The sequence below is a fragment of the Ambystoma mexicanum genome, chromosome 13 (assembly GCF_040938575.1).
Source record: "Ambystoma mexicanum isolate Mex_15411 chromosome 13, UKY_AmexF1_1, whole genome shotgun sequence".
Taxonomy (NCBI): Eukaryota; Metazoa; Chordata; class Amphibia; order Caudata; family Ambystomatidae; genus Ambystoma; species Ambystoma mexicanum.
This window is the reverse complement of record NC_090938.1, coordinates 785,881,073-785,904,755: the sequence shown is the minus strand read 5'-3', so window position 1 is coordinate 785,904,755 and position 23,683 is coordinate 785,881,073. Positions and strand designations below refer to the sequence as shown.

At 46.9% G+C, this 23,683-nt stretch overlaps 1 protein-coding gene across 3 annotated transcripts in view; it reads left to right on the top strand.

Moving 5' to 3' along the window:
• Nucleotides 1-23,683, top strand: part of SAPCD1 (suppressor APC domain containing 1) — a 143,027-nt gene that overhangs the window by 82,503 nt on the left and 36,841 nt on the right. For 2 of the 3 annotated variants that reach the window (XM_069635147.1, XM_069635149.1), the window contains one exon: nt 13,364-13,510. The exons of the other annotated variant lie outside the window; for it this stretch is intronic. In XM_069635147.1, the coding sequence (XP_069491248.1) occupies nt 13,364-13,510 (147 nt within the window). The remainder of the gene's footprint in view (nt 1-13,363; nt 13,511-23,683) is intronic. 3 annotated transcript variants of the gene reach the window in all.

Sequence of the window (23,683 nt, the reverse complement as noted above, 5' to 3'; positions counted from 1 at the left end):
GGGGTACTCGGCCTCGATATTCTTTTTCTGTTTTCACAGTTGGCGCCCGAATAGGGACCCTCAAGATTGATGCCGGATTGTTTAAGGTTGACACACGCTATCGGACCGGGATCAGACGGTGTGACATAAGGGGCCCCCTGAATGAGACGCGAAACCTCAACAGCGCTGCACGACCCGATCCTTGGACGATAAGCGTGTGGTCCGAGACGGCATCTTGACGAGGGTCCACTTATCAAGGCGGGTAGATTTGCCGAAATCACCATACACGAGGTAAGATTAGTTAGGTAAGATTCTTAGAAGTACCGATCGGTCCTCCTTAGGTTTGGTCAGGTGAGCCGTGACCCGATTCTTAATTTAACCCTGACAATTTGAATTTTGGCGCATTGTATCTGCAGACACAATTATTGACCAGGTAACACCAAGAATTTGAGATATGCCTGGGAAATTGTCTACCTGCTTTAGGGCATTATTCCGCAGTGATAGACAATCTTTGGAATTTAGCCGTCCCGCACCACAGGAGGGGTCGCCGGCATGTACTATGTACTGTAAGTATGGCATTGGAAGTATAGTATTTAATGATATTTGGCACAGACAAACCAGACATGCCTCCGAACTTCAGTGGCCAATCAATGGTAGTTTTGAGATCCCTCGCATAGAATATTTGGAGTCAGTCTTGTTAAAGAAAAAGGCTAGACCTGCAGCATTTGGTGTTTTGCAGAATTGGAAAAAAGAAGCGTTGCAACAACTTAAAGGTAGAGAGAAACATACACGTCGTCATAAAACGAACGCTGAAAAAGCATTGTTATATGACCAAAACAAACAGTCTGAGGCGACTAAAAATATGGATAGGGCTTTCTCACTTGGAATTCAGAAAATCTCTCCTTCTAAAGATCTTCATATTTCTGATGGGTTTATTGACAAAATATTAAATGAACGAAGGCCTGGTGCCTCTGCGCCACCTCCGTATGTTCCTCTTGCCACTGCTGTACCTCTTCCTGCTGTTATTCCTGCTCTTCCTGCTCAACCTGTTTTTCCTATTCCTCTGGTTTTTGTCCCTCCACCTGCTCCTCCGCCTCTTTTTATCACACCAGTTATAGTACCTCCATCGATTTGCCTGCTCCCTCTCTTCCAAGTGATCCTGAGCTGCTTGTAATCGATCGAGGTACAGGAACAAAAGTTGTCACTCGCAATACTGTACCGCCAGAGAAGAAACGTGAGTTAATTGCATGGGCTAAGCATTGTATGGAGAAGGATGATCAAGCTAGCGTTTTTTCCACACTTTGTAATACGGATAATTTTCCTGAGAAAAATGTTTTTATTGAAGGTTTAGGGATTCAGTTATGTATGATGTGGGGAAGATTAAATAATGCGGATGTTCCGCAAGGGTTAAGGGATCTAAATACTCTAGCGCTTTCTAGAGACACTGTGGAGAAGGTAAATGAGCATGTCAAGAGGTTATTTGGGTATAGAAAGGAGTTAGAAAAGTTACAGAATGAGGATGATGAAGAGGAGAATATGTATGTACAGAAACGGTTCCTTCCGTGTCGTAAACCGATATCGGAGGAAATGCGAATTTGTAAGAAAGACGCGATTAGATGGATTTCAGACATAACGATAACTCCAGTTGAGGTATATGACACATATAGTCAATATATGTTGGAAATGCAGAGGAAAGTGATACAGGTAATGGTAGAATACCTGCAGGATGAATGTGTTAAAAGGAAGATTAGTTGTCCCACAGAGTTACTGAGCATTTATAAGAGAGATTTTTCACTTGACACTTCTTCGACTGCTTTAGCACTCGACTTGGCTCTGTTGCTTAGTAAGCGTTCAGAGTCACCTATTTCTCAGTTGCCTATGAGAGAGGCTCCTCCGACATTTGTCCCGAAGGTTGAGGTTGCGGCTGATGCTGTAAATAATATAGTCGCTGTGAACATTCCTGCACATTATGTATCACAGTTTGTTCACGTCCCGTTCTCAAGACAGGAAGTGAATACTATTAGGCAATCTATCCCCGATATTAGGAAAAATCCGACAGGGTTCTATAAAGAGATGGAATCCGTTTTGCAGTCCTCAGTGTTCACCTTAGGTGACATTGATTTGTTGTTTCCTGTACTCCTGCCCGTGGATTTATGGAAACAAGTTAGAACTATTGACGATATACCCGGGTTGGGAGATACATGGGCAAATATAACCAGACTCGATAGGGAAAGGCCAGCTGGCGAAAGACCACAACAGGTGATATTAACTCTACCTGATAGAATCATTGCTAAATTAAAAACCATAATTTCCGAAAAGAGAATTTGGGACAAGCTTACGGCCTGTGTCTAAGGAAAGTCTGAAGGTGCTACCGAGTTGTTTAATGGGTTCGAACAGGTATTCTCGGATTTCAGTGGACAAGACTTAGGCACAGAGACTGGGAAAAGATTATTTGTGGACACATTTGTACGTGGATTGCTGCCTGACATCCAATCACAGATTATGTCTTCTGAGAGCGCTTGGCAGGCGAAATCACAATCAGAAGTACTGCACATGTCTCAGTACTATGAGAACCATGTCAATAATCAAAAAGATAGGATTGAAAAACGGAAAGGCGATTTAAAAACTAAAGTGCTATTGCAGCAAATTGTTAGGGGCCCCAGAGGGGGTAGTTCTCAGGTTAGAGGTCAGTATGTCCCGCAGGGGAATGTGCCCTTGGGTCCTGTGAATATTAACCAGTGTGCTTATTGTCGTCGAGAGGGTCATTGGCGAGCACAATGCCCCGTCCTTCAACAAAGGTCGAATAATACATTTGGTAATATGGGTAGGCGATCCAGAGGTCGCCCGGGCATAGGAGGCCCTGGTAGAGGTCAGTTTACACAGGACCCTCAGCAACCTTTTTCGCAGGACAATCAGACTCCGAGTGCGGACACTAGGAATATATTTGATCATCCTTCTGCTGCATATTTATCTGAAGAGCTTCCTTTTGATGATATTCTGTTTCGTTAGGATTGCCCGAAGCAGGGTTTGGAACCTACACCTATTCCCATCAATCAGAAAGGTCCCTACGTTGAAATGGTGGTGGGAAATAGGAAACATCAGTTTTTGATAGACACTGGAGCACAGAAGTGTTCCATTGATCATTCGCGGGTTCCAAGCATTCCACTGTCAGGGCAAACCAATGTTTCTGTAGGGTTTTCCGGTACACTAGTTGTTTGTCCGGTTTCTATGCCGGTATCTATTTCCTTGGGTCCCTTTACGGACCAGTGTCCATTTCTGTTGACTTTGGATTGCGGAGAGAACTTGCTGGGGTTGAATTTGTTAAAAGAATTAAATGCAGTGATTTATTGTTCTTCTGATGGAGTGTGCTTGACGATTTCACCACAGCAATTTTCTGCCTCGCAATCTTTGACTAGACCTTTGCCTCCAGAATTCATTGATGTACCAGAGAGCTTGTGGGCTGTCAATGACAATGATGTCAGTGTTTTACAGATTGAGCCTGTTAAGATAGTTTTGAAGCATGGAATTGAGCTGCCACGCATTCCCCAGTATAAGATTTCGGTTGAGTGCGAGCGAGCTTTGAAATGTATTGTTTCCGATTTTGTCCATCACGGTGTGACTGAAGAAATTTCAGGAAGTTTGTGTAATAGTCCGATTTTACCCGTGTACAAGAAAGGCAACAATGTAATTCCATTCCGTTTTATAATTGATTTACGTGCCATTAATGAAGTTGTGGCACCACAATTTCCAATTGTGCCTGATGTAACAACAATCCTAACCATGATTCCAGCTACAGCTACTTACTTTAGTGTTGTGGACTTAAAGAATGCGTTCTTTAGTATTCCTATACATAAGGATAGTAGATATGTGTTCGCGTTCACCTTAGGGGGACGCCGTTTACATTTACTCGTGCACCTCAAGGGTACACAGAGAGTCCTAGTATTTATAGTAGGGCTTTGAAAGAACAACTTGATACCCTTGAATTGCCCTCTACCTGTACTTTGCTTCAGTACGTTGACGATTTACTTCTAGCTGCTGACTCTGAGAGTGCCTGCAGGGAGGGCACTGTGTTATTACTTATTCACCTAGCTAAGCATGGTCACAAAGCTTCGCTTAAAAAGTTTCAATATTGTTGTCAGGAGGTCGCCTATTTAGGCTATCTCCTGTCAAAGGAGGGAAGAAGATTGACACCTGAAAGAATAAAACACATTTCTAGCATGTCTGTCCCAAATACACAGAAGGAAGTTAGGGCCTTGATAGGTATGGCTTCTTACTGTAGGTTGTGGATCCCGAATTTCTGACTAGTGATCAAACCGATGGTGGCTTTGACAAAGAAGGGGATTTCTTCGCCATTGCCATGGAACGCGGTCCACCAGCAGTCGTTTGACTTGCTTAAGACTGCATTATGCTCTGCACCAGTTTTGGGCACACCAAACTATGAAAAGGCCTTTGTATTGTTTGTGCATGAATGTGATGGATGTGCTTTGGGTGTATTAACGCAGGAACATGGAGGGAAGAATAGGCCGTGCGGTTACTATTATTCCGCCTGTGATCCTGTAGCATGCCCTTTGCCAAGATGTTTGCGCGCTGTCGCTGCTGCTGCCGCGTCTGTAAAACAGAGTGAGGGAATGGTCCTAGGCCATTATCTAACCCTGATGTTGCCTCACTCTGTAGATGTTCTATTGAACCGAACTCAAACGCAACACCTCACTTCTGCACGGTTGACAAGATATGAATTGATCTTGTTTGCTCCTCACATTCAAATTAAGAGGTGTTGTGTCCTTAATCCGGCTGAACTCCTACCTTTTCCGCAAGATACTACTTGCAGCGATGAAGAGTCACATGATTGTATACGACCGAACAAGAAACAAAGGGTAGAATTGATTTGAAAGATACTCCTTTGGATAATCCGCAAGGAGAGCTGTTTTGTGACGGCTCCTGCTTTAAACTTCCGGATGGTACATCCACAGCCGCTTATGCAATCACTACATTGAGCACGGTTGTGGAAACTAAGAGAATTATGCATAATTCTGCGCAGGCCGCAGAGATTATAGCATTGACCTGAGCTTGTGAACTTTCCGATGGGCTTGCAGTAAATATATATACTGATAGTCAGTATGCCTTTGGGGTGGTTCACAACTTTGGGAGACTTTGGTCAGAAAGAGGGTTCCTAACTTCGCATGGCACCAAGATTCAACATGGCTCCCTAATAGTGCAACTACTCTCAGCGCTTGCGCTCCCTACTCAGTTAGCAGTTATGAAATGTGCAGCACATCGAAAGATTGTAGATGATATTGGAAAAGGGAATGCTTTCACTGATCAGATAGCTAGACAAACTGCCACAGATCTCTTCACAGAGATGTATGTTTCAAGGGGGACTGAAGATGCCTATGTAATGGATGAGGGTGTTGGGTCTGTACGGGATATCCAAGCTGATGCCACAATGGAAGAGTCTAAGAGGTGGGCTGAAGGCTTGGGGAAACTTGATGATGATGGGTGTTGGGTGGACATGGTTGAAGGAAAATGGCTGTTACCTGACGCCTATGTCATGATGATGGTTGTCATGGCACACGGCCCTACACATGTTTGTGCCCAGCAGGTTACGAAAATGTTATAAAAGTTTGGGCAAATGACAAGATTTCGAAAATTTCCCAGCGCTACGTCCAGAACTGCATGATTTGCCTACAACACAATGTGGGAAAGGGCACATCAACTCCAAGGGGAAGTTTTGGCCCACCTTCTGTCCCCTTCGAAGTTATTCACTTTGATTTCATTGAAATGGAACGATGCAACAATTTAAAGTATGTCCTTGTGGTCATTTGTGCCTTTAGTAAATGTGTTGCGGCTTTCCCTGTTAAAGATGCTACATCCATGACCACTGCAAAAACTATGTTAAAGGAATACTTCCCCCAGTTCGGTTTGCCGAGAGTTATCTGGTCGGACAATGGTCCAAATTTTGTCGCCGCTGTAATTCTACAGATATGTACAGCGTTACGAATTGACAAACGGTTCCATTCGGCCAGACATCCTCAGAGCGCCGGACTAGTAGAAAGACACAACGGTATCATCAAGAACAAGCTCGCTAAGACGTGTGCCGGCACCAAACTAAAATGGCCGGACGCCTTACCGATCGTGTTACTAGCCATGCGTACAACCCCTCAAACTAAGACTGGGCTCTCTCCATTTGAGGTGGTAATGGGGAGACCTGCCAATATCTGGAATCTTCCAAAATGTCGAACTTTAAAGAATGTTGAAAATGTACTACTTTCAGATTATTGTAGCCAATTGACTAAAATCCTGTATATGATTTATCACCAGGTACGAGAAGCTGTACCTGTACGATACGAGGGCCCGGGCCACAGCATACGGCCTGGGAGTTGGGTGCTCGTCAAATCGTTTAAGCGCCCCTCCTGCCTCGCGCCTCGCTGGCGTGGGCCATTCCAGGTCCTGTTGGTCACCCAGACAGTGGTGCGGGTAGCTGGACAAAAGAACTGGATCCACGCGTCACACATCAAGAAACTTCCTCGCCCTCTGCCACACGCTGCAGAAGAAACAGAACCCCTCGCTGATACTGCAACCAATGATCCCAAAGCAGTAAGCAGCACTGAGAGTGTGTCCGAGAATATCTCTGAGCCTGGGAGGCTTGGGAAAGCTGCCATTTTGTCTCCACACTCCACAAATTTTGCACCCGGAAAGGGCTGCTTCAGATTCAGCCTCTTCACTTGCCTCCGACATGTTGCTTCCAGCAGGAAGTGACGACATATTGTTTCTGGATCAATCAGTACCAGGAAAAGTATGACATAACTTGCGACCACGAAGATAGACTTACGGCACGGTTTGGCTGTGCATTCGGAGAAGGAAAAGAGTCATCGAGGGCTTACTTTTGCCCAAATTTGAGAAAAAGGGATTCTGTTGGCTAGGGTTGTGGAAGGACTAAGAAGTCGCGCGACTGGGGGGGTCGCCAGCAACGAACATTGGGGTTTCCATCCGAAGACTACAATGCCTGCTACCACCACCGCTCGTATTGGACTTGTAAATAAGGGGGTGACCAACCGGGACAATGGACAAAATGCCTGGGCCCCGAAAACGTATTGCTGTATTCTTATAATGATATTTGGGTTCTTAATAGTCGCTGCCTTAGGATTATGGTACCTTGAGGAAACTCACTCTTTAGAACTTTTGTTGCCCACTGAAAGTGCACCCATTGTTCCTACTCCCTTTGTACATTTGCACACTTTATCCGCTCGGGATTCCCAGCACAGACAAAGGTACCATAATAACACTCTACTACTTATCATGAATGCTACACATGCCATTTTTAATAAATCCAACTGCTGGGTCTGCTCACATTTACCACAACACGGGGATAAGGGGCTAGGTTGGTATATTCATTCTTTACCGTTGCCAACTGCCTGCTAAGCTTCTCTTAGAGCACTGCTCTTTGGCTGTTGGAATGATAGCATCTCAGGGAACTTTGATGGCACCAATTTGAATAGTTTTGAGAAACGTGTTTTGACTCCCCTGGGATGCTCTCTTTTTGCAAATAGGAGTAAACCAAATGTTGCTTCTATTAGGCCTTCTGACAAACTGTCTCGTCCTTTTCAATCTTTGATTTCCTTCAAAATGGCTCCGATAGGCAATAAGGATGCTATGCCTCCTTCTTACACTGTTAACCATAGTCCCGATTCAGTTTCTTTCTGCATACAGAGGAATGGAACTCAGTCAATGGGAACATGTTTAGGTTGTGCCAACGTTGCAAATTTGACTGGGGAGAACAGACCTTTGTATGTAGACGAACCTTTCTACTTTGTCTGCGGTAATGTAGCATTCCCGTGGTTGCCCAGGGATTGGCATGGAACCTGTTATTTAGGGATTCTGTTACCTGGGATGTTTATAGCTAGTACAAAAGAAGTTTCGAAGGCTCGTCCACGGCGGGATGAGAATGGTGACACCCCAGCACAAGTCTTGGGAGATATAGCAAAATCAGTTGTGCCATTTTGGGGGCAGATAGCGAATTCAGAAGATATCGGAAAACTAGCGAGAGTACTGGAGAGAACCATCAACCGGACCACAGACATACTCTATAATATGACGTTAGAACAAAAGGCGATAAGATTAGTAGCACTTCAAAATCGAATGGCATTAGATGTCATTCTGGCTGAGCGTGGTGGAGTATCCAAATTAGTGGGGTCCGCTTGCTGTGTTTTCGTACCAGATTCCTCCCCAACTATCTTCAAGGCAATACAGAATCTGCAAGTCCTTAATTCCGAAGTGCATGTTCCCGAGGGAAACTGGGATCTGAGCGCTTGGTTCTGGGAATTCTTGCGGTCTTGGGGTTGGAAGGTGCTTTTGGTCTTATTGATTATTTTGGGAATACTGTTGTTTCTTTGTTGTTGTATTCAGTGTCTGCCTGGTATGTGTGCGATACTAGGGGGATGTTGCGCACAAGCGATAGGTTTGATAGGACATAAAGTGTATGCCCCAGATAAGACTTCCAAAGAATACGTATTGAAGGATATTTTAGCAAAAGACCTAGTGGCAATAGATATTTCTGATAGTGATTCAGGGTGCATGGACAATGATGCATGGAGTTATTTGCAAGGAGATACAAAGTAGTTTTTAGCACTTGGCATGGGCCAAAAGGAGGGTTTGTCGAAATAGAAAATATACCGTGCCTCCTATTGTAATAAATATATTTAATATTGGCCTACGCCAAGCTTCTTGAAAGTCGCTTGCGAAAGAAATCTGTGTTGCAAGGTCCTGACCTTAAATCCATGTAGGCCGCCATTTTAGGTCAAGCTGCCATTTTAGGATTCGTTGTGTAAAAGTCACCCTGTGAGCTAAAATGGTGGACGATGTCATTCCAGAATACAACCTGGCCGTCTTGACCTCTGTACATAGCTAATATGTAATTTGCCTGAAGGCCACTTGTTGAGGTCATGAACTGAGATCTTGTCCTTCACTGACCTGTGTGTAGAAGGATTACTCATACAATGAAAACTAATCCACGAGCATATGCTGAGACAATGTGTTCAAATACTGAACGAAGAACATCTGCTTAACTACATTGTATTCATGTTTAAGAAGGCCTGCATGGAAAACTTTAGAATACACAGTTGTTGCATACGCTTGTTGATACATGTATTAAAGGCAAACCAGTTATATGCAGTTATTTGAGACTTGGCACGAACCCTAGATCGGTGATGTATTAAAAAAATATGAACCCGGCGTGGGGCTGGACATCGCACCCACTAAATGTATAAAAAGCTAATGCATTCTAATGTACAGCGTCTCTCACTGAACACACTGAACCACGCTGGAGTTCGTTGTGTTGTACTGAGGGCCGATAGCTATCTGATTTTGCTGTTTTTGTAACTGGATTCAGTATAAAATAAAGTACTTTGTATGTTCCTTTGTAACCTGTGTTCGGTGTATTTCATTTTGGGGTACTCAGCCTCGATATTCTTTTTCTGTTTTCACACCCTCAGCTGCCTCTTCTTCCTCTGTACCTCATGTCTGCCCCCACCAGCGCCTGCCCTCCTTTCCCTCTCCTTCCTCTGTACCTCATGTCTGCCCCCAGTGCCTGCCCTCAGCTGCCTCTTCCTCCTCTGTACCTCATGTTTTCCCACAGCTACCTCTTCTTCCTCTGTACCTCATTTTTGCCCCCAGCGCCTGCCTTCAGCTGCCTCTTCTTCCTCTGTACCTCAAGCTTGCCCTCAGTAGCCTCTTCTTCCTCTGTACCTCATGTTTGCCCTCAGCTGCCTCTTCTTCCTCTGTACCTCATTTCTGCCCCCAGTGCCTGCCCTCAGCTGCCTCTTCTTCCTCTGTACCTCATTTCTGCCCCCCTACCAGCGCTGCCTCTTCTTCCTCTGTACCTCATTTCTGCTCCCCCACCAGCGCTGCCTCTTCTTCCTCTGTACCTCATTTCTTCCCCAGCGCCTGCCCTCTGCTCCCTCTTCTTCCTCTGTACCTAATTTCTGCCCTCAGTGCCTGTCCTCGGCTGCCTCTTCTTCCTCTGTACCTTATGTTTGCCCTCAGCTGCTTCTTCTTCCTCTGTACCTCAGGTTTGCCCTCAGCTGCCTCTTCTTCCTCTGTACCTCATTTCCGCCCCAAGCGCCTGCCTTCAGCTGCCTCTTCTTGCTCTGTACCTCATATCTGCCCCCCAGCAGCGCCTGCCTTCAGCTGCCTCTTCTTCCTCTGTACCTCATGTTTGCCCTCAGCTGCCTCTTCTTCCTCTGTACCTCATGTTTGCCCTCAGCTGCCTCTTCTTCCTCTGTACCTAATTTCTGCCCCCAGCGCCTGCCTTCAGCTGCCTCTTCTTCCTCTGTACCTCATGTCTGCCCGCCGCCAGCACCTGCCCTCAGCTGCCTCTTCTTCCTCTGTACCTCATTTCTGCCCCCAGCGCCGGCCTTCAGCTGCCTCTTCTTGCTCTGTACCTCATCCCTGCCTGCCAGCAGTACCTGCCTTCAGCTGCCTCTTCTTCCTCTGTACCTCATGTTTGCCCTCAGCTGCCTCTTCTTCCTCTGTACCTCATGTTTGCCCTAAGCTGCCTCTTCTTCCTCTGTACCTCATTTCTGCCCCCAGCGCCTGCCTTCAGCTGCCTCTTCTTGCTCTGTACCTCATCCCTGCCCGCCAGCAGCGCCTGCCTTCAGCTGCCTCTTCTTCCTCTGTACCTCATGTTTGTCCTCAGCTGCCTCTTCTTCCTCTGTACCTCGTTTGCCCTCAGCTGCCTCTTCTTCCTCTGTACCTCATTTCTGCCCCCCAGCGCCTGCCTTCAGCTGCCTCTTCTTCCTCTGTAACTCATGCCTGCCCTCAGCTGCCTCTTCTTCCTCTGAACCTCATGTCTGCCCCCACCGGTGCCTGCCCTCAGATCCCTCTTCTTCCTCGCCCTCAGATCCCTCTTCTTCCTCTGTACCTCATGTCTGCCCTCAGCTGCCTCTTCTTCATCTGTACCTCATGGCTGCCCCCACCAGCGCCTGCCCTCCTTTCCCTCTTCTTCCTCTGTACCTCATGTCTGCCCCCAGTGCCTGCCCCAGCTGCCTCTTCTTGCTCTGTACCTCATATCTGCCCCCCAGCAGCGCCTGCCTTCAGCTGCCTCTTCTTCCTCTGTACCTCATGTTTGCGCTCAGCTGACTCTTCTTCCTCTGTACCTCATGTTTGCCCTCAGCTGCCTCTTCTTCCTCTGTACCTCATTTCTGCCCCCAGCACCTGCCTTCAGCTGCCTCTTCTTCCTCTGTACCTCATGTCTGCCCCCCTACCAGCGCTGCCTCTTCTTCCTCTGTACCTCATTTCTGCTCCCCCACCAGCGCTGCCTCTTCTTCCTCTGTACCTCATTTCTTCCCCAGCGCCTGCCCTCTGCTCCCTCTTCTTCCTCTGTACCTAATTTCTGCCCCCAGCACCTGCCTTCAGCTGCCTCTTCTTCCTCTGTACCTCATGTCTGCCCGCCGCCAGCACCTGCCCTCAGCTGCCTCTTCTTCCTCTGTACCTCATTTCTGCCACCAGCGCCGGCCTTCAGCTGCCTCTTCTTGCTCTGTACCTCATCCCTGCCTGCCAGCAGCACCTGCCTTCAGCTGCCTCTTCTTCCTCTGTACCTCATGTTTGCCCTCAGCTGCCTCTTCTTCCTCTGTACCTAATTTCTTCCTCCAGCACCTGCCCTCTGCTCCCTCTTCTTCCTCTGTACCTCATTTCTGCCCCCAGTGCCTGTCCTTGGCTGCCTCTTCTTCCTCTGTACCTCATGTTTGCCCTCAGCTGCCTCTTCTTCCTCTGTACCTCATGTCTGCCCCCCAGCAGCGCCTGCCTTCAGCTGCCTCTTCTTCCTCTGTACCTCATGTTTGCGCTCAGCTGACTCTTCTTCCTCTGTACCTCATGTTTGCCCTCAGCTGCCTCTTCTTCCTCTGTACCTCATTTCTGCCCCCAGCACCTGCCTTCAGCTGCCTCTTCTTCCTCTGTACCTCATGTCTGCCCGCCGCCAGCACCTGCCCTCAGCTGCCTCTTCTTCCTCTGTACCTCATTTCTGCCCCCAGCGCCGGCCTTCAGCTGCCTCTTCTTGCTCTGTACCTCATCCCTGCCTGCCAGCAGCACCTGCCTTCAGCTGCCTCTTCTTCCTCTGTACCTCATGTTTGCCCTCAGCTGCCTCTTTTTCCTCTGTACCTCATTTCTGCTCCCCCACCAGCGCTGCCTCTTCTTCCTCTGTACCTAATTTCTTCCTCCAGCACCTGCCCTCTGCTCCCTCTTCTTCCTCTGTACCTCATTTCTGCCCCCAGTGCCTGTCCTTGGCTGCCTCTTCTTCCTCTGTACCTCATGTTTGCCCTCAGCTGCCTCTTCTTCCTCTGTACCTCATGTTTGCCCTCAGCTGCCTCTTCTTCCTCTGTACCTCATTTCTGCCCCCCAGCGCCTGCCTTCAGCTGCCTCTTCTTCCTCTGTACCTCATGTCTGCCCTCAGCTGCCTCTTCTTCCTCTGTACCTCATTTCTGCCCCCAGCAGCGCCAGCCCTCGGCTGCCTCTTGTTCCTCTGTACCTCATGTCTGCCCCCAGTGCCTGCCCTCAGCTGCCTCTTCTTCCTCTGTACCTCATGTTTGTCCTCAGCTGCCTCTTCTTCCTCTGTACCTCATGTCTGCCCCCCACCAGCGCCTTCCCTTAGCTGCCTCTTCTTCCTCAGTACCTCATGTCTGCCCTCTGCTGCTCCTCAAGTCTGCCCTCAGCTGCTGCTTCTTCCTCTGTACCTCATGTCTGCCCCCCAGCAGTGCTTGCCCTCGGCTGCCTCTTCTTCCTCTGTACCTCATGTTTGTCCGCCGCTGCCTCTTCTTCCTCTGTACCTCATGTCTGTCCCCAGCGCCTGCCCTCGGCTGCCTCTTCTTCCTATGTACCTCATGTCTGCCCCCCAGCAACGCCTGCCCTCGGCTGCCTCTTCTTCCTCTGTACCTCATATTTCCCCTTAGCTGCCTCTTCTTCCTCTATACCTCATGTCTGTCCCCCAGCAGCGCCTGCCCTCGGCTGCCTCTTCTTCCTCTGTACCTCATATTTGCCCTCAGCTGCCTCTTCTTCCTCTGTACCTCATGTCTGTCCCCCAGCAGCGCCTGCCTGCCGCTGCCTCTTCTTCCTCTCTACTCCATGTCTGCCTCCAGTGCCGTCCTCAGCTGCCTCTTCTTCCTCTGTACCTCATGTTTTCCCGCTGCTGCCTTTTCATCCTCTATACCTTATGTCTGCCCTCAGCTGCCTCTTCTTCCTCTGTACCTCATGTCTGCCCCCGACCAGCCCCTGCTCTCGGCTGCCTCTTCTTCCTCTGTACCTCATGTTTGCCCGCTGCTGCCTCTTCTTCCTCTGTACCTCATGTCTGCCCCCGCTCCCTCTTGTGTTCCCTAACTCGTTCTCTCTTCCTCTGCAGCTGCGGCAGCTGAAGGAGCTGGAGCAGGAGCGCGACTCTCTCCTGCATGGACTGGAAATGGTCGAGAAGGCCCGGGATTGGTACCACCAGCGCCTCTTGGAGTCCCAGGACCGGCAGAAGAACCTGGGCATGGCCGGCAGCCGCAAGGTACTGGCTCACTGCCAGGGGGGCGAGGGGGGCACTGTGCATTGTGTCACTGCAGGGAGATTGCCATGTACACAGCTTATGAGGCTGGTGCTTTGTCTGTCACTGCAGGGAGCTGCTGCGGCTGCTGTTTGTCACTGGTAAGGGGCATGTGGATTGAGGGGTCTAGTGGGGCGGGCTTGGGATGACGAAATGACTCCTGCCTCCAGTCAACACAACAGAACCCCATGAGGCTCCTTCCAAGGTCATAACAGTCCGATGAGGCATCAGTGTCACCCCTTCTGTAAAAGCAAAAGGAGATATCGAGGCGGAGTACCCCAAAAGGAAATACACCAAACACAGGCTTATAAAGATTCACAGATCTTTATTATAAAACTGCACAGTTACAAAGAAAGAAAGTATCAGATAGCTATCTGGCCCTCAGTACATCACAGCGAATACCAGCCCTTTCGGTGTGAGAAGTGAGTGGTACTGGACGTCTAAACAGTTGTACATTTTATACATTTCCAATCATAATGTCCAGCCCCTCTACAGGTTAATAATCCGTGGTCTAGAGTTCGTGCCGAGTTCACTTCTGGCTTGTCCAACAATTTGCTCATGGATCATCCTCAGTTTACATATAAACAAGTTACAATGGCAACAGTGTATTCTCAGATTTAACAATAAGACTTAACACATGTCCTATACAATGCAGTTCAGCTAGTGTCCACGTTCAGTATTGGTATAACATTGTAGTCGATGTATGTCCGCGGATCAGACTTGTTGGCGCAGACAATCCTCTGTCTACAAGTCTGGCATGGGACAAGGTCTCTTTACTCAACCCAAACATTCGGCCAACAGACAGTTTATACATTAACTCACGTACAAAGTTCAGGGCGGCTTAGTTACAAGCGGGAAACACTGTCCACCATTTTAGGACACAGAATCACTTTAGAATAGAAATCAAAATGGCGGATGGACCTAAAATGGCGACAAAGTCGATCTAGAATCGGAACTTTGCAACGCTGTTTTCTTCGTAGAGCGACTGGGCTTAGGCCAATATATACAATAAAGGAGGCACAATATGATACCCCATTTAACAAACCCTCCTTTTGGCCTAAGCCAAGCGCTAAGCTACTTCTAGTCACTTTATGAGTACCTCCACGTCTCAATGTCCATTCATCCTGAATCACTATCAGAGATATCGATCTCCATGAGGTCAGATACTGAGATTTCCTTCAGCACGAATTCATTAGATATTTTCTCTGGGGCATATACCTTGTCTCCTAATGTACCCATCGCTTGTGCACAACATCCTCCTAGCATCAAACACATCCCAGGAAGACATTGTATACAACAACAGAAAAACAACACAATACCTAAAATAATCAGTAAGACCGAAAGTAGCTTCCATCCCCAAGATTGCAATAAGTCCCAGAACCAAGTGCTAAGATCCCAGTTTCCCTCGCGAACATGCACTTCTGAACTGAGAACGTGAAGATTTTGTATCGCCCTAAAGATAGTTGGGGAGGAATCTGGCACGAAAACACAGTAAGCGGACCCCACTAATTTACATACTCCACGTTCTGCCAGGATGACGTCTAATGCCATCCGGTTCTGAAGTGCCACTAACCTTATTGCTTTTTGTTCTAAAGTCATGTTATAGAGTGTCCGTGATCCGGTTGATGGTCCTCTCCAGTACTCTTGCTAGTCTTCTGATATCTTCAGAGTTCAGTATTTGCCCCCAAAATGGCATAAAGGATTTAGATACATCGCCCAGAACTTGTGCTGAAGTATCGCCATTCTCATTCCACCGTGGACGAGTCTTTGAAATTTCTACAGTGCTAGCCATGAATACCCCGGGTAACAGAATCCCTAAATAACAGGTTCCCTACCAATCCCTGGGTAACCATGGAAATGCTACATTACCGCAAACAAAGTAGACAGGTTCGCCTACATACAAAGGTCTGTCCTCACTAGTCGAACTCGCAACGTTGGCGCAACCCTTGAAATCACCCATTGACTGAGTACTATTCCTCTGTATGCAGAAAGAAACTGAATCGGGGCTGTGGTTAACAGTGTAAGAAGGTGGCGTGGCATGCCTATTGCCTATGGGAGCCACCTTGAAAGAGATCAAAGATTGAAAAGGACGGGGCAGTCTATCAGAAGGCCTAATAGAAGCAACATTAGGCTTGCTCCTATTTGCAAAGAGTGAGCATCCCAGGGGCGTTAGAACACGTTTCTGAAAATCGTCCTAGTTAGTTCCATCAAAGTTCCCTGAGATGCTATTGTTTCATCGGCCAAAGAATAGTGCCCTTAGAGAAGCATAGCATGCAGTCATCAAAGGTAAACCAACCCCTCCCCTTATCCCCGTGTTGTGGTAAATGCAAGCAGACCCAACAATTGGACTTATTAAAAATGGCATGTGTAGCATTCATAATGAGTAATAGAGTATTGTTATGGTAACGCTGTCTGTGCTGAGAGTCTCTAGGAGATAGAGTGTGCAGATGCACGAAAGGTGTAGAAACAGTGGGTACATTTTCAGTGGATAACAGAATTTCAAGCGGATATACTTCTTCCAGATACCAGAATCCTAAGGCAATGACTATTGTGAAACCAGTTAACATAATCACAAGACAACAATATGTTTTCGGGGCCCATGCATTCGATTGTTCATTTTTACGATCGGTCACAGTCTCTTATCTGTTCCGTACGAGTGGAAGCGGTTGTAGGCATTGTTTCTTCAAACGAATACACCAAAGTTAATGTGCTAGCGATCTCCAGATCGAGCGGCTTCTTAGTCCTTTTTTTCCAAACCCTAGCCAACAGAATCCCCTTATGTACAAAAGATCGGGCCAAAGAGACAAGCCCTTCGATGATTCTCCTTGATGGCACAGCCGAACCATGCAGTAAGTCTACTTCCTCGGACGCAGATCGTACCTTATGATCCCTGGTACTGAGTGATCCGCAAACAACGCGTCGTTACTTCCTGGTGGAAGCGCTGAATTCAAAGCAGGATTTAACACAAGATTCAGAACGGAATTTGAAAAAGGATCTGTTGGAGAGTGTGGAGATGAAGCGGCTGTTTCCCCAGGCCCCACGGGCTCAGGGAGAGTCTCTGACGCACTCTTGATGCTGTTTGATGCTTTGTGATCGTTGGCTATGGTATTGGTGAGGGGTTCTGTGTCTTCTTATTCGTGTGACAAAGGGAAAGGAATCCTCTTGATGTGAGACGCGTGGATCCAGTGCTTCCTGCCCTCCACTCGCACCGCTGTCTGTGTGACCAGGAGAACTTGCTGCGGGCCCCGCCAACGAGGTGCGAGACAAGAAGATCGTTCAAACGACTTGATGAGGACCCAGTTCCCCTCCCTTATGTTGTTGCCTGGGCCCTTGTACCTGACAGTTAAAGCTTCTTGCACCTGGTGGTAAATCAAATACAGATTTTTAGTTAAATGTCCACAATAGTCAGAAAGAAGTACATGGTCAACATTGCGTAGCGAACAGGGTTTTTGCAAATTCCAAATGTTAGCTGGCCTACCCATGACCACCTAAAATGGAGAGAGCCCAGTCTTAGTTTGAGGGGTCATTCTTATAGACAATAACATGATCGGTAAGGAGTCCGGCCATTTCAGTTTGGTGCCGGCACACGTCTTAGCGAGCTTGTTCTTAATGATGCCGTTATGTCTTTCTACTAAACCAGCACTCTGAGCGTGCCTAGCCGAATGGAACCATTTATCGATCTGTAATCCTGTGCATATCTGCAGAATTACAGCAGCGATAAAATGTGGACAATTATCCGACCAGATGACTCTTGGCAAACCAAACCTAGGAAAATATTCCTTCAGCATGGTCTTCGCTGTTGTCATAGCTGTGGCATCTTTGACAGGAAAGGCTTCAACCCATTTGCTAAAAGCGCAGATAACAACTAGTACATACTTGTAATTATTGCAACGCTCCATTTCATTGAAATCGAAGTGTATAAACTCGAAGGGGACAGAAGGTGGACCAAAACTACCCCTAGGAGTCGATGTGCTCTTTCCCACATTATGCTGCAAACAAATCATACACCCTTGGACAAAGCGCTCGGCTACCTTAGAGATTTTGTTATTCACCTACACATTTTGCAACATTTTGGTAACTTTTCGTGCACAAATATGGGTGGGACCATGAGCCATAGCGACCATCGTAATGTATGCATCTGGCAGTAACCACTTCCCTTCTACTTTGTCACCCAACACCCATTGATATCCAATTTTGCCAAACCCTCAGCCCATTTCTTAGATTCCTCTAAAGTGGCATCAGCTTGAATGTTTCTCACAGATTCAATACCCTCATCCAAAGTACAGGCATTTGTGGCTTCCCTTGAAGTATACATTTCTGAAGAGAGATCAGTGGTATTATGTTTGGCTATCTGATCAGCAAAAGCGTTCCCTTTTCCTACATTATCTATGATCTTCTGATGTGCTGCGCATTTCATAATTGCTAGCTGAGTAGGGAGTGCAACCGCTGAGAGTAACCATACTATCAAGGAGCCATACTGGATTTTAGTGCCATGTGAGGTCAAGAAACCTTGTTCTGCCCAAAGTCTGCCGAAGTTATGAACCACCCCAAAAGCATACTGACTGTCAGTATATACATTTACGGTAAGCCCTTCGGAAAGTTCACAAGCTCGGGTCAATGCTATAATCTACGCGGCCTGCGCAGAGTTATGCGTGATTCTTTTGGTCTCCACGACCGTGCTCAATGTGGTGATTGCATAAGCAGCTGTGGATGTACCATCCGGGATTTTGAAACAGGAGCCATCACAAAATAGCTCCCCTTGTGGATTGTTCAAAGGAGTATCTTTTAGATCAATTCTGCCTTTTGTCTCTTGCTCTGTAGTGTAAAGGCAGTCATGTGACTCTTCGTCACTGCAAGCAGTACCTTGTGGGAAAGGTAAAAGTTCAGCCGGATTAAGGACACATCACCTCTTTATTTGAATATGCGGTGCAAACAAGATCAATTCGTATCTCGTTAATCATGCAGAGGTGAGGTGTTGCATTTGTGTTCTGTTTAATGGAACATCTACAGAGTGAGGTTCCATCAGGGTTATAGCATGGCCTAGGACCATTCCCTCGCTCTGTTTTACTGACATAGCAGCAGCAGCGACAGCTCTCAAACATCTTGGCAAAGCGCATGCAACAGGATCAAGGGAGGAAGAAAAGTAGCTGCACGGCCTATTCTTCCCTTCATGTTCCTGTGTTAATACAGCCAAAGCACATCCATCACATTCATGCACATACAACACAAAGGCTTTTTCATAGTTTGGTGTGCCCAAAACTTGTGCCGAGCACAATGCAGTCTTGAGCAGATCAAATGCTTGCTGGTGTTCCAAGTTCCACGGTAATGACGAAGAAATGCCCTTCTTCATCAAAGCCAACATTGGTTTAATCACTAAGGAAAAGTTTGGGATCCACTGCCTACAGTAAGAAGCCATTCCTATCAAGGCTCTGACTTCCTTCTGTGTATTTGGGACAGACATGCTAGAAATGATTTTTATCCGCTCAGGCGTCAACCTTCTTCCCTCCTTTGTCGACAATACTGAAACTTTTTAAGCAAAGCTTTGTGTCCATGTCGTGCTAGGTGGAAAAGCAGCAACACAGTGCCCTCCTTACAGGCGCTCTCTGAGTCAGCAGCTAAGAGTAATTTTTCGACATACTGAAGCAGTGTACAAGTGGTGGGCAACTTGAGTGTGTCGAGCTGCTCTTTCAAAGCCCTACTGTAAATGCTAGGACTCTCCGTGTATCCTTGCGGTGCATGGGTGAAGGTAAACGAGCGTCCCCCTAAGGTGAACGCAAACAAGAATCTACTGTCTTTGTGTATAGGAATACTAAAGAAGGCGTTCTTTAGATCCACAACACTAAAGTGAGTAGCTGAAGCCGGAATCATAGTTAATATTGTCGTCACATCAGGCACAATGGGAAATTGTGGAGCAACAATCTTATTGATGGCACGTAAATCAATAATGAAATGGAAAGGAATTGCATTATCGCCAAATCGGACTGTTGCACAAACTACCTGAAATTTCCTCAATTACCCCACGATGCACAAAAGCGTAGATTATGCATTTCAAAGCTTACTCACCATTGACCGAGATCTTATACTGGGGAATACGTGCCAACTTTACTCCATGTTTCAAAATAATCTTAACAGGCTCAATTTGCAAAACACCGACATAATTATCATCAATTGCCCACAAACACTCCGGAACATCTCTGAATTCTGGCGGCAAAGGTCTGGTCAAGAATTGAGAGACAGAAAGTTGCTGTGGTGAAATCATCAAATGCACTCCATCAGAAGAACAATGAATTACCGCATTTAATTCCTTCAACAGATTCAACCCCAATAAATTCTCTCCGCAATTCGTAGTCAAGAGGAATGGACAGTGGTCCGTAAATGGACCCAAAGTAATAGGTACCGGCGTAGAAACCGGACAGACTACTGGTGTGCCAGAAAACCCTACAGAAACATTGGTTTGCCCTGACAGTGGAATGTTTGGAACCTGTGAATGGTCAATGGAACACTTCTGTGCCCCTGTATATATCAAGAATAGATGTTTCCTGTTTCCCACTATCATCTCAACGTAGGGACCTTTGTGATTAACGGGAATAGGCGTGGGTTCCAAACCCTGCTTCGGGCAATCCTAGCGACACAGAATGTCATCGAAAGGAAGTTTTTCAGAGAGGTAAGCAGCAGAAGGATGATCAAAAATGTTTCTATTATCCACACTTGGTGCCTGATTGTCCTGTGAAAAAGGTTGCTGTGAATCCTGCGAAAACTGACTTCTACCAGGGTCCCCTGCCCCAGGGCGGCCTCTGGATCGTCTACCCATATTACCAAATGCATTATTCGATCTCTGCTGGAGGATCGGGCATTGTGCACGCCAGTTACCCTCTTGTCTGCAATAAGCACACTGGTTTATGTTTACAGGACCCAATGGTGCATTTCCCTGTGGAACATACTAACCCCTAAATTGCGAATTACCCCCTCTAGGGCCTCTAACAATTTGCTGCAATAGAATAGAACTTTTATTTTTAAGTCTCCTTTTCTCTTTTCAACTCTTTCTTTTTCGTTATTGACACGATTCTCATAGTACTGAGCCATATGCAATACTTCTGATTGAAACTTTGCTTGCCAAGCGCTCTCTGAGGACATGATTTGCGACTGGATGTCAGGCAGTAATCCACGCACAAATTTGTCCACAAATAGTCGTTTTCCAGACTCTGTGCTCAAATCTTGTCCACTGAAATCTGAAAATACTTGTTCGAACTGCTTGAAGAACTCGTTAGCACCCTCAGACTTTCCTTGGACACATGCAGTAAGCTTGTCCCAAATAATCCTTCTTTCAGGAATTATAGCTTTCAACTTCGTAACTATTCTATCAGGCAAAGTCAGTATTACCTGTGGTGGTCTCTCCCCAGCTGGCCTTTCTCTATCGAGTCTAACCATGTTATCCCATGGATCTCCTAACCCAGGTACATCATCTACAGTCCTAATCTGTTTCCACAAGTCAATAGGCAGGAGTACGGGAAATAACAGATCAATATCGCTTAAGGTAAACACTGATGATGGCAAGACAGACTCTATGGCCCTCATTCTGACCCTGGCGGAATTCGAAAAACGATGGCGGAAATGTAATACCGCCATCGAATACCGCTCGTTGCGATTATGACCCGTCACCGTAAAGTACGATGCCATTAGCGACACCGTAGTGAACGCCAACGCTAACTGCACCAAGTACGCGCACGCGCGCCTTGCAAAACCGTAATTTCCGCCATGGCGCAACGGTACACGAATTCTGACCCTAGCGGACATTTACTTAACGCCATCAAGCATGGCGGAAAGTACCATTCCGCCATGGTGAGAATTACGGCATCGCGAACCAACCGTAAATGGCCCTACTGAGTGCCTGTACTCCACTCCCTGCCCACATTGCACAACTCCTCGTAGGCGCAATGTAGTCACACTATGCAACCAGTGAAATGTACAAGTCACCCATGCATGCCAACGAACAAATGCATGCAGGGGCTCCAAGTGCCTTGTGAGTGGCCATCCATATTTGGCATGTCACCATTGCCGTACTGATGCAGCACAGGCATGTGAAGGTTCAAGTACACCAAAATGAACTGAAATATTCCATGAGACAAAACAACAATAGTCCCCCACCGCTTGCCACCAGTGTAAATCAACATTCAAAGCAGTATCCTGAGGGAGACTGCACCAGCCCTGTACTCTTGCCAGTAGACAAACCAACCATCAGCATAAGCATGTACCACACAAGTTGGCAGAGTGACTGAGCAGCCAGGCTCATCTCAAGAGGGGCCAATGGGAGCTGTAGGGCACAGATGGCACGAATACAGAAGCAATTCCAATGGACCTGACCTCAGTCTCCCTCCAAGAAACGCACGCAAACACAGGCACCTGTGACCAGCCATTTTCTGATAATCCCATTATTCCACCAATCCACCTGGCTGACCGGCATCTGTTGCACAAAAGCTAATCCCCCGCCCCTGAGCATGACATCATAAAAACAGTCATAATGGCAGCCCCTATCCCTGACCTTACTGGGCTTCGTAGGCAAACGCGGCCAGTACAGTACCACACAACTCTACTCAGAAGCCGGAACCCAATGCAGATCATCTCACAATACATCGCGCCACAAATCGGAATATGCTACATCACTAGCAAAGAATAACGCTACACGGTTAATATCTGAATATAAATTTAATGCACATCAAAATCACCAAGCCCATACAGCTATTTGCTCATAAACTCCCAAATAATTTTCATTACTGTGGGCTGCATCCGCAATAAATGACCAGCTTCTTCTTGTGTGACGCCCTGTTCCTTCATGGTACACAGGGGCTACATTTACGTTCAAAAAGGCAACATGGAAGCGCCTAGAACCGCAGGGCCGTCCCATGAAGTAGGCACTAGTCCAGCTGAAAGGTTGATATGTTGCTCCTAGCCACTAGTACTGCGTAAGGGCATGTGGCCCTTTGGCGATCGTCCCATAAGATCATAATGGTGCTCCACTGATTAACTCGAAGCTGCAGGTGTCGACTGTAAAAGCCATCTGCAGGAGTGGCGTACAGATGGCAGCGGCAAAAGGGGAGGAGATACCTGTCACCCAAACGAAAAAAAAAATAATAGTATGGGCATCCGAACTTCATATGTATTACTCACTTCATTCAACACACTAAATCTACAACCATATGCATGCTAGCCCACTCAAAAGGATTAATTTCACCGAAAAATCACTTGCGAATCATAACGATATAAATCGAGGTGAATACACTATTACAAACGAGTGTTTGTGTGCATGCGTCTGTTAAAACAGAATCCATTAGATGGGATTAGTAACGTGCATAGACACAAGTGTTTGAAGGCACGTCGAGACAGGGAGGGTTCAACAAGGGCAGATAGACAATGGTCCCACTATGGCAGCTTTGCATCACATAGCGCAGGGGAAGGGGATAGATTCCAAAAAAGCCATGTACATGGCAAACTCTCAATTAAATCATCTGTCCATGCATCCATTCATCATTCCCTCATCCCGGTATAAAAACGCCTGAATATTTACTCACATAACATTTGAAATTTCCATTGAGTCTGTGCGTAATGCAGTCTGCAAAATCCACTGTGCTCCTGGCCGGATTTCTAGTGTAGTGAAGTAACATGTATTTGGGAACGTCCTGCCTTATCGTCCACTACGCTATTGCGCATCCCATTCAATTCATATCAATCATTGCATTCTCGTCATGGGCCCTGTCCCAAGGACATTCAACAATAGAACGTTATATTTCCAGTCAGACCTGTGGGCGTCTCCTCGCCGCTAGTTGAAAACCAAAAGCGCTGTCCTTCGAATTCCTCATTTGCAACATCACGTCGAAAAGGCATCTGTGAACGCTTGAATTCACAAATACATCTATGTAGTGCGGCTGTGTGTGAAATGGTAACTGGCTTCAATCACTAATGGGACTCCCCGCCCGTCGGTGAACGTCGGTACAGTGCTGCATGAGGGTCCACCGTTGATCGAGTACTACATTCCACTGACCCTTCACAAGTTTGTTCGCGACTGCAAATATACTATGTGAAACAATGGGACCATAGCAGAATTAACATATAAACCAATATTTCACTGCCATCGGGATTAAA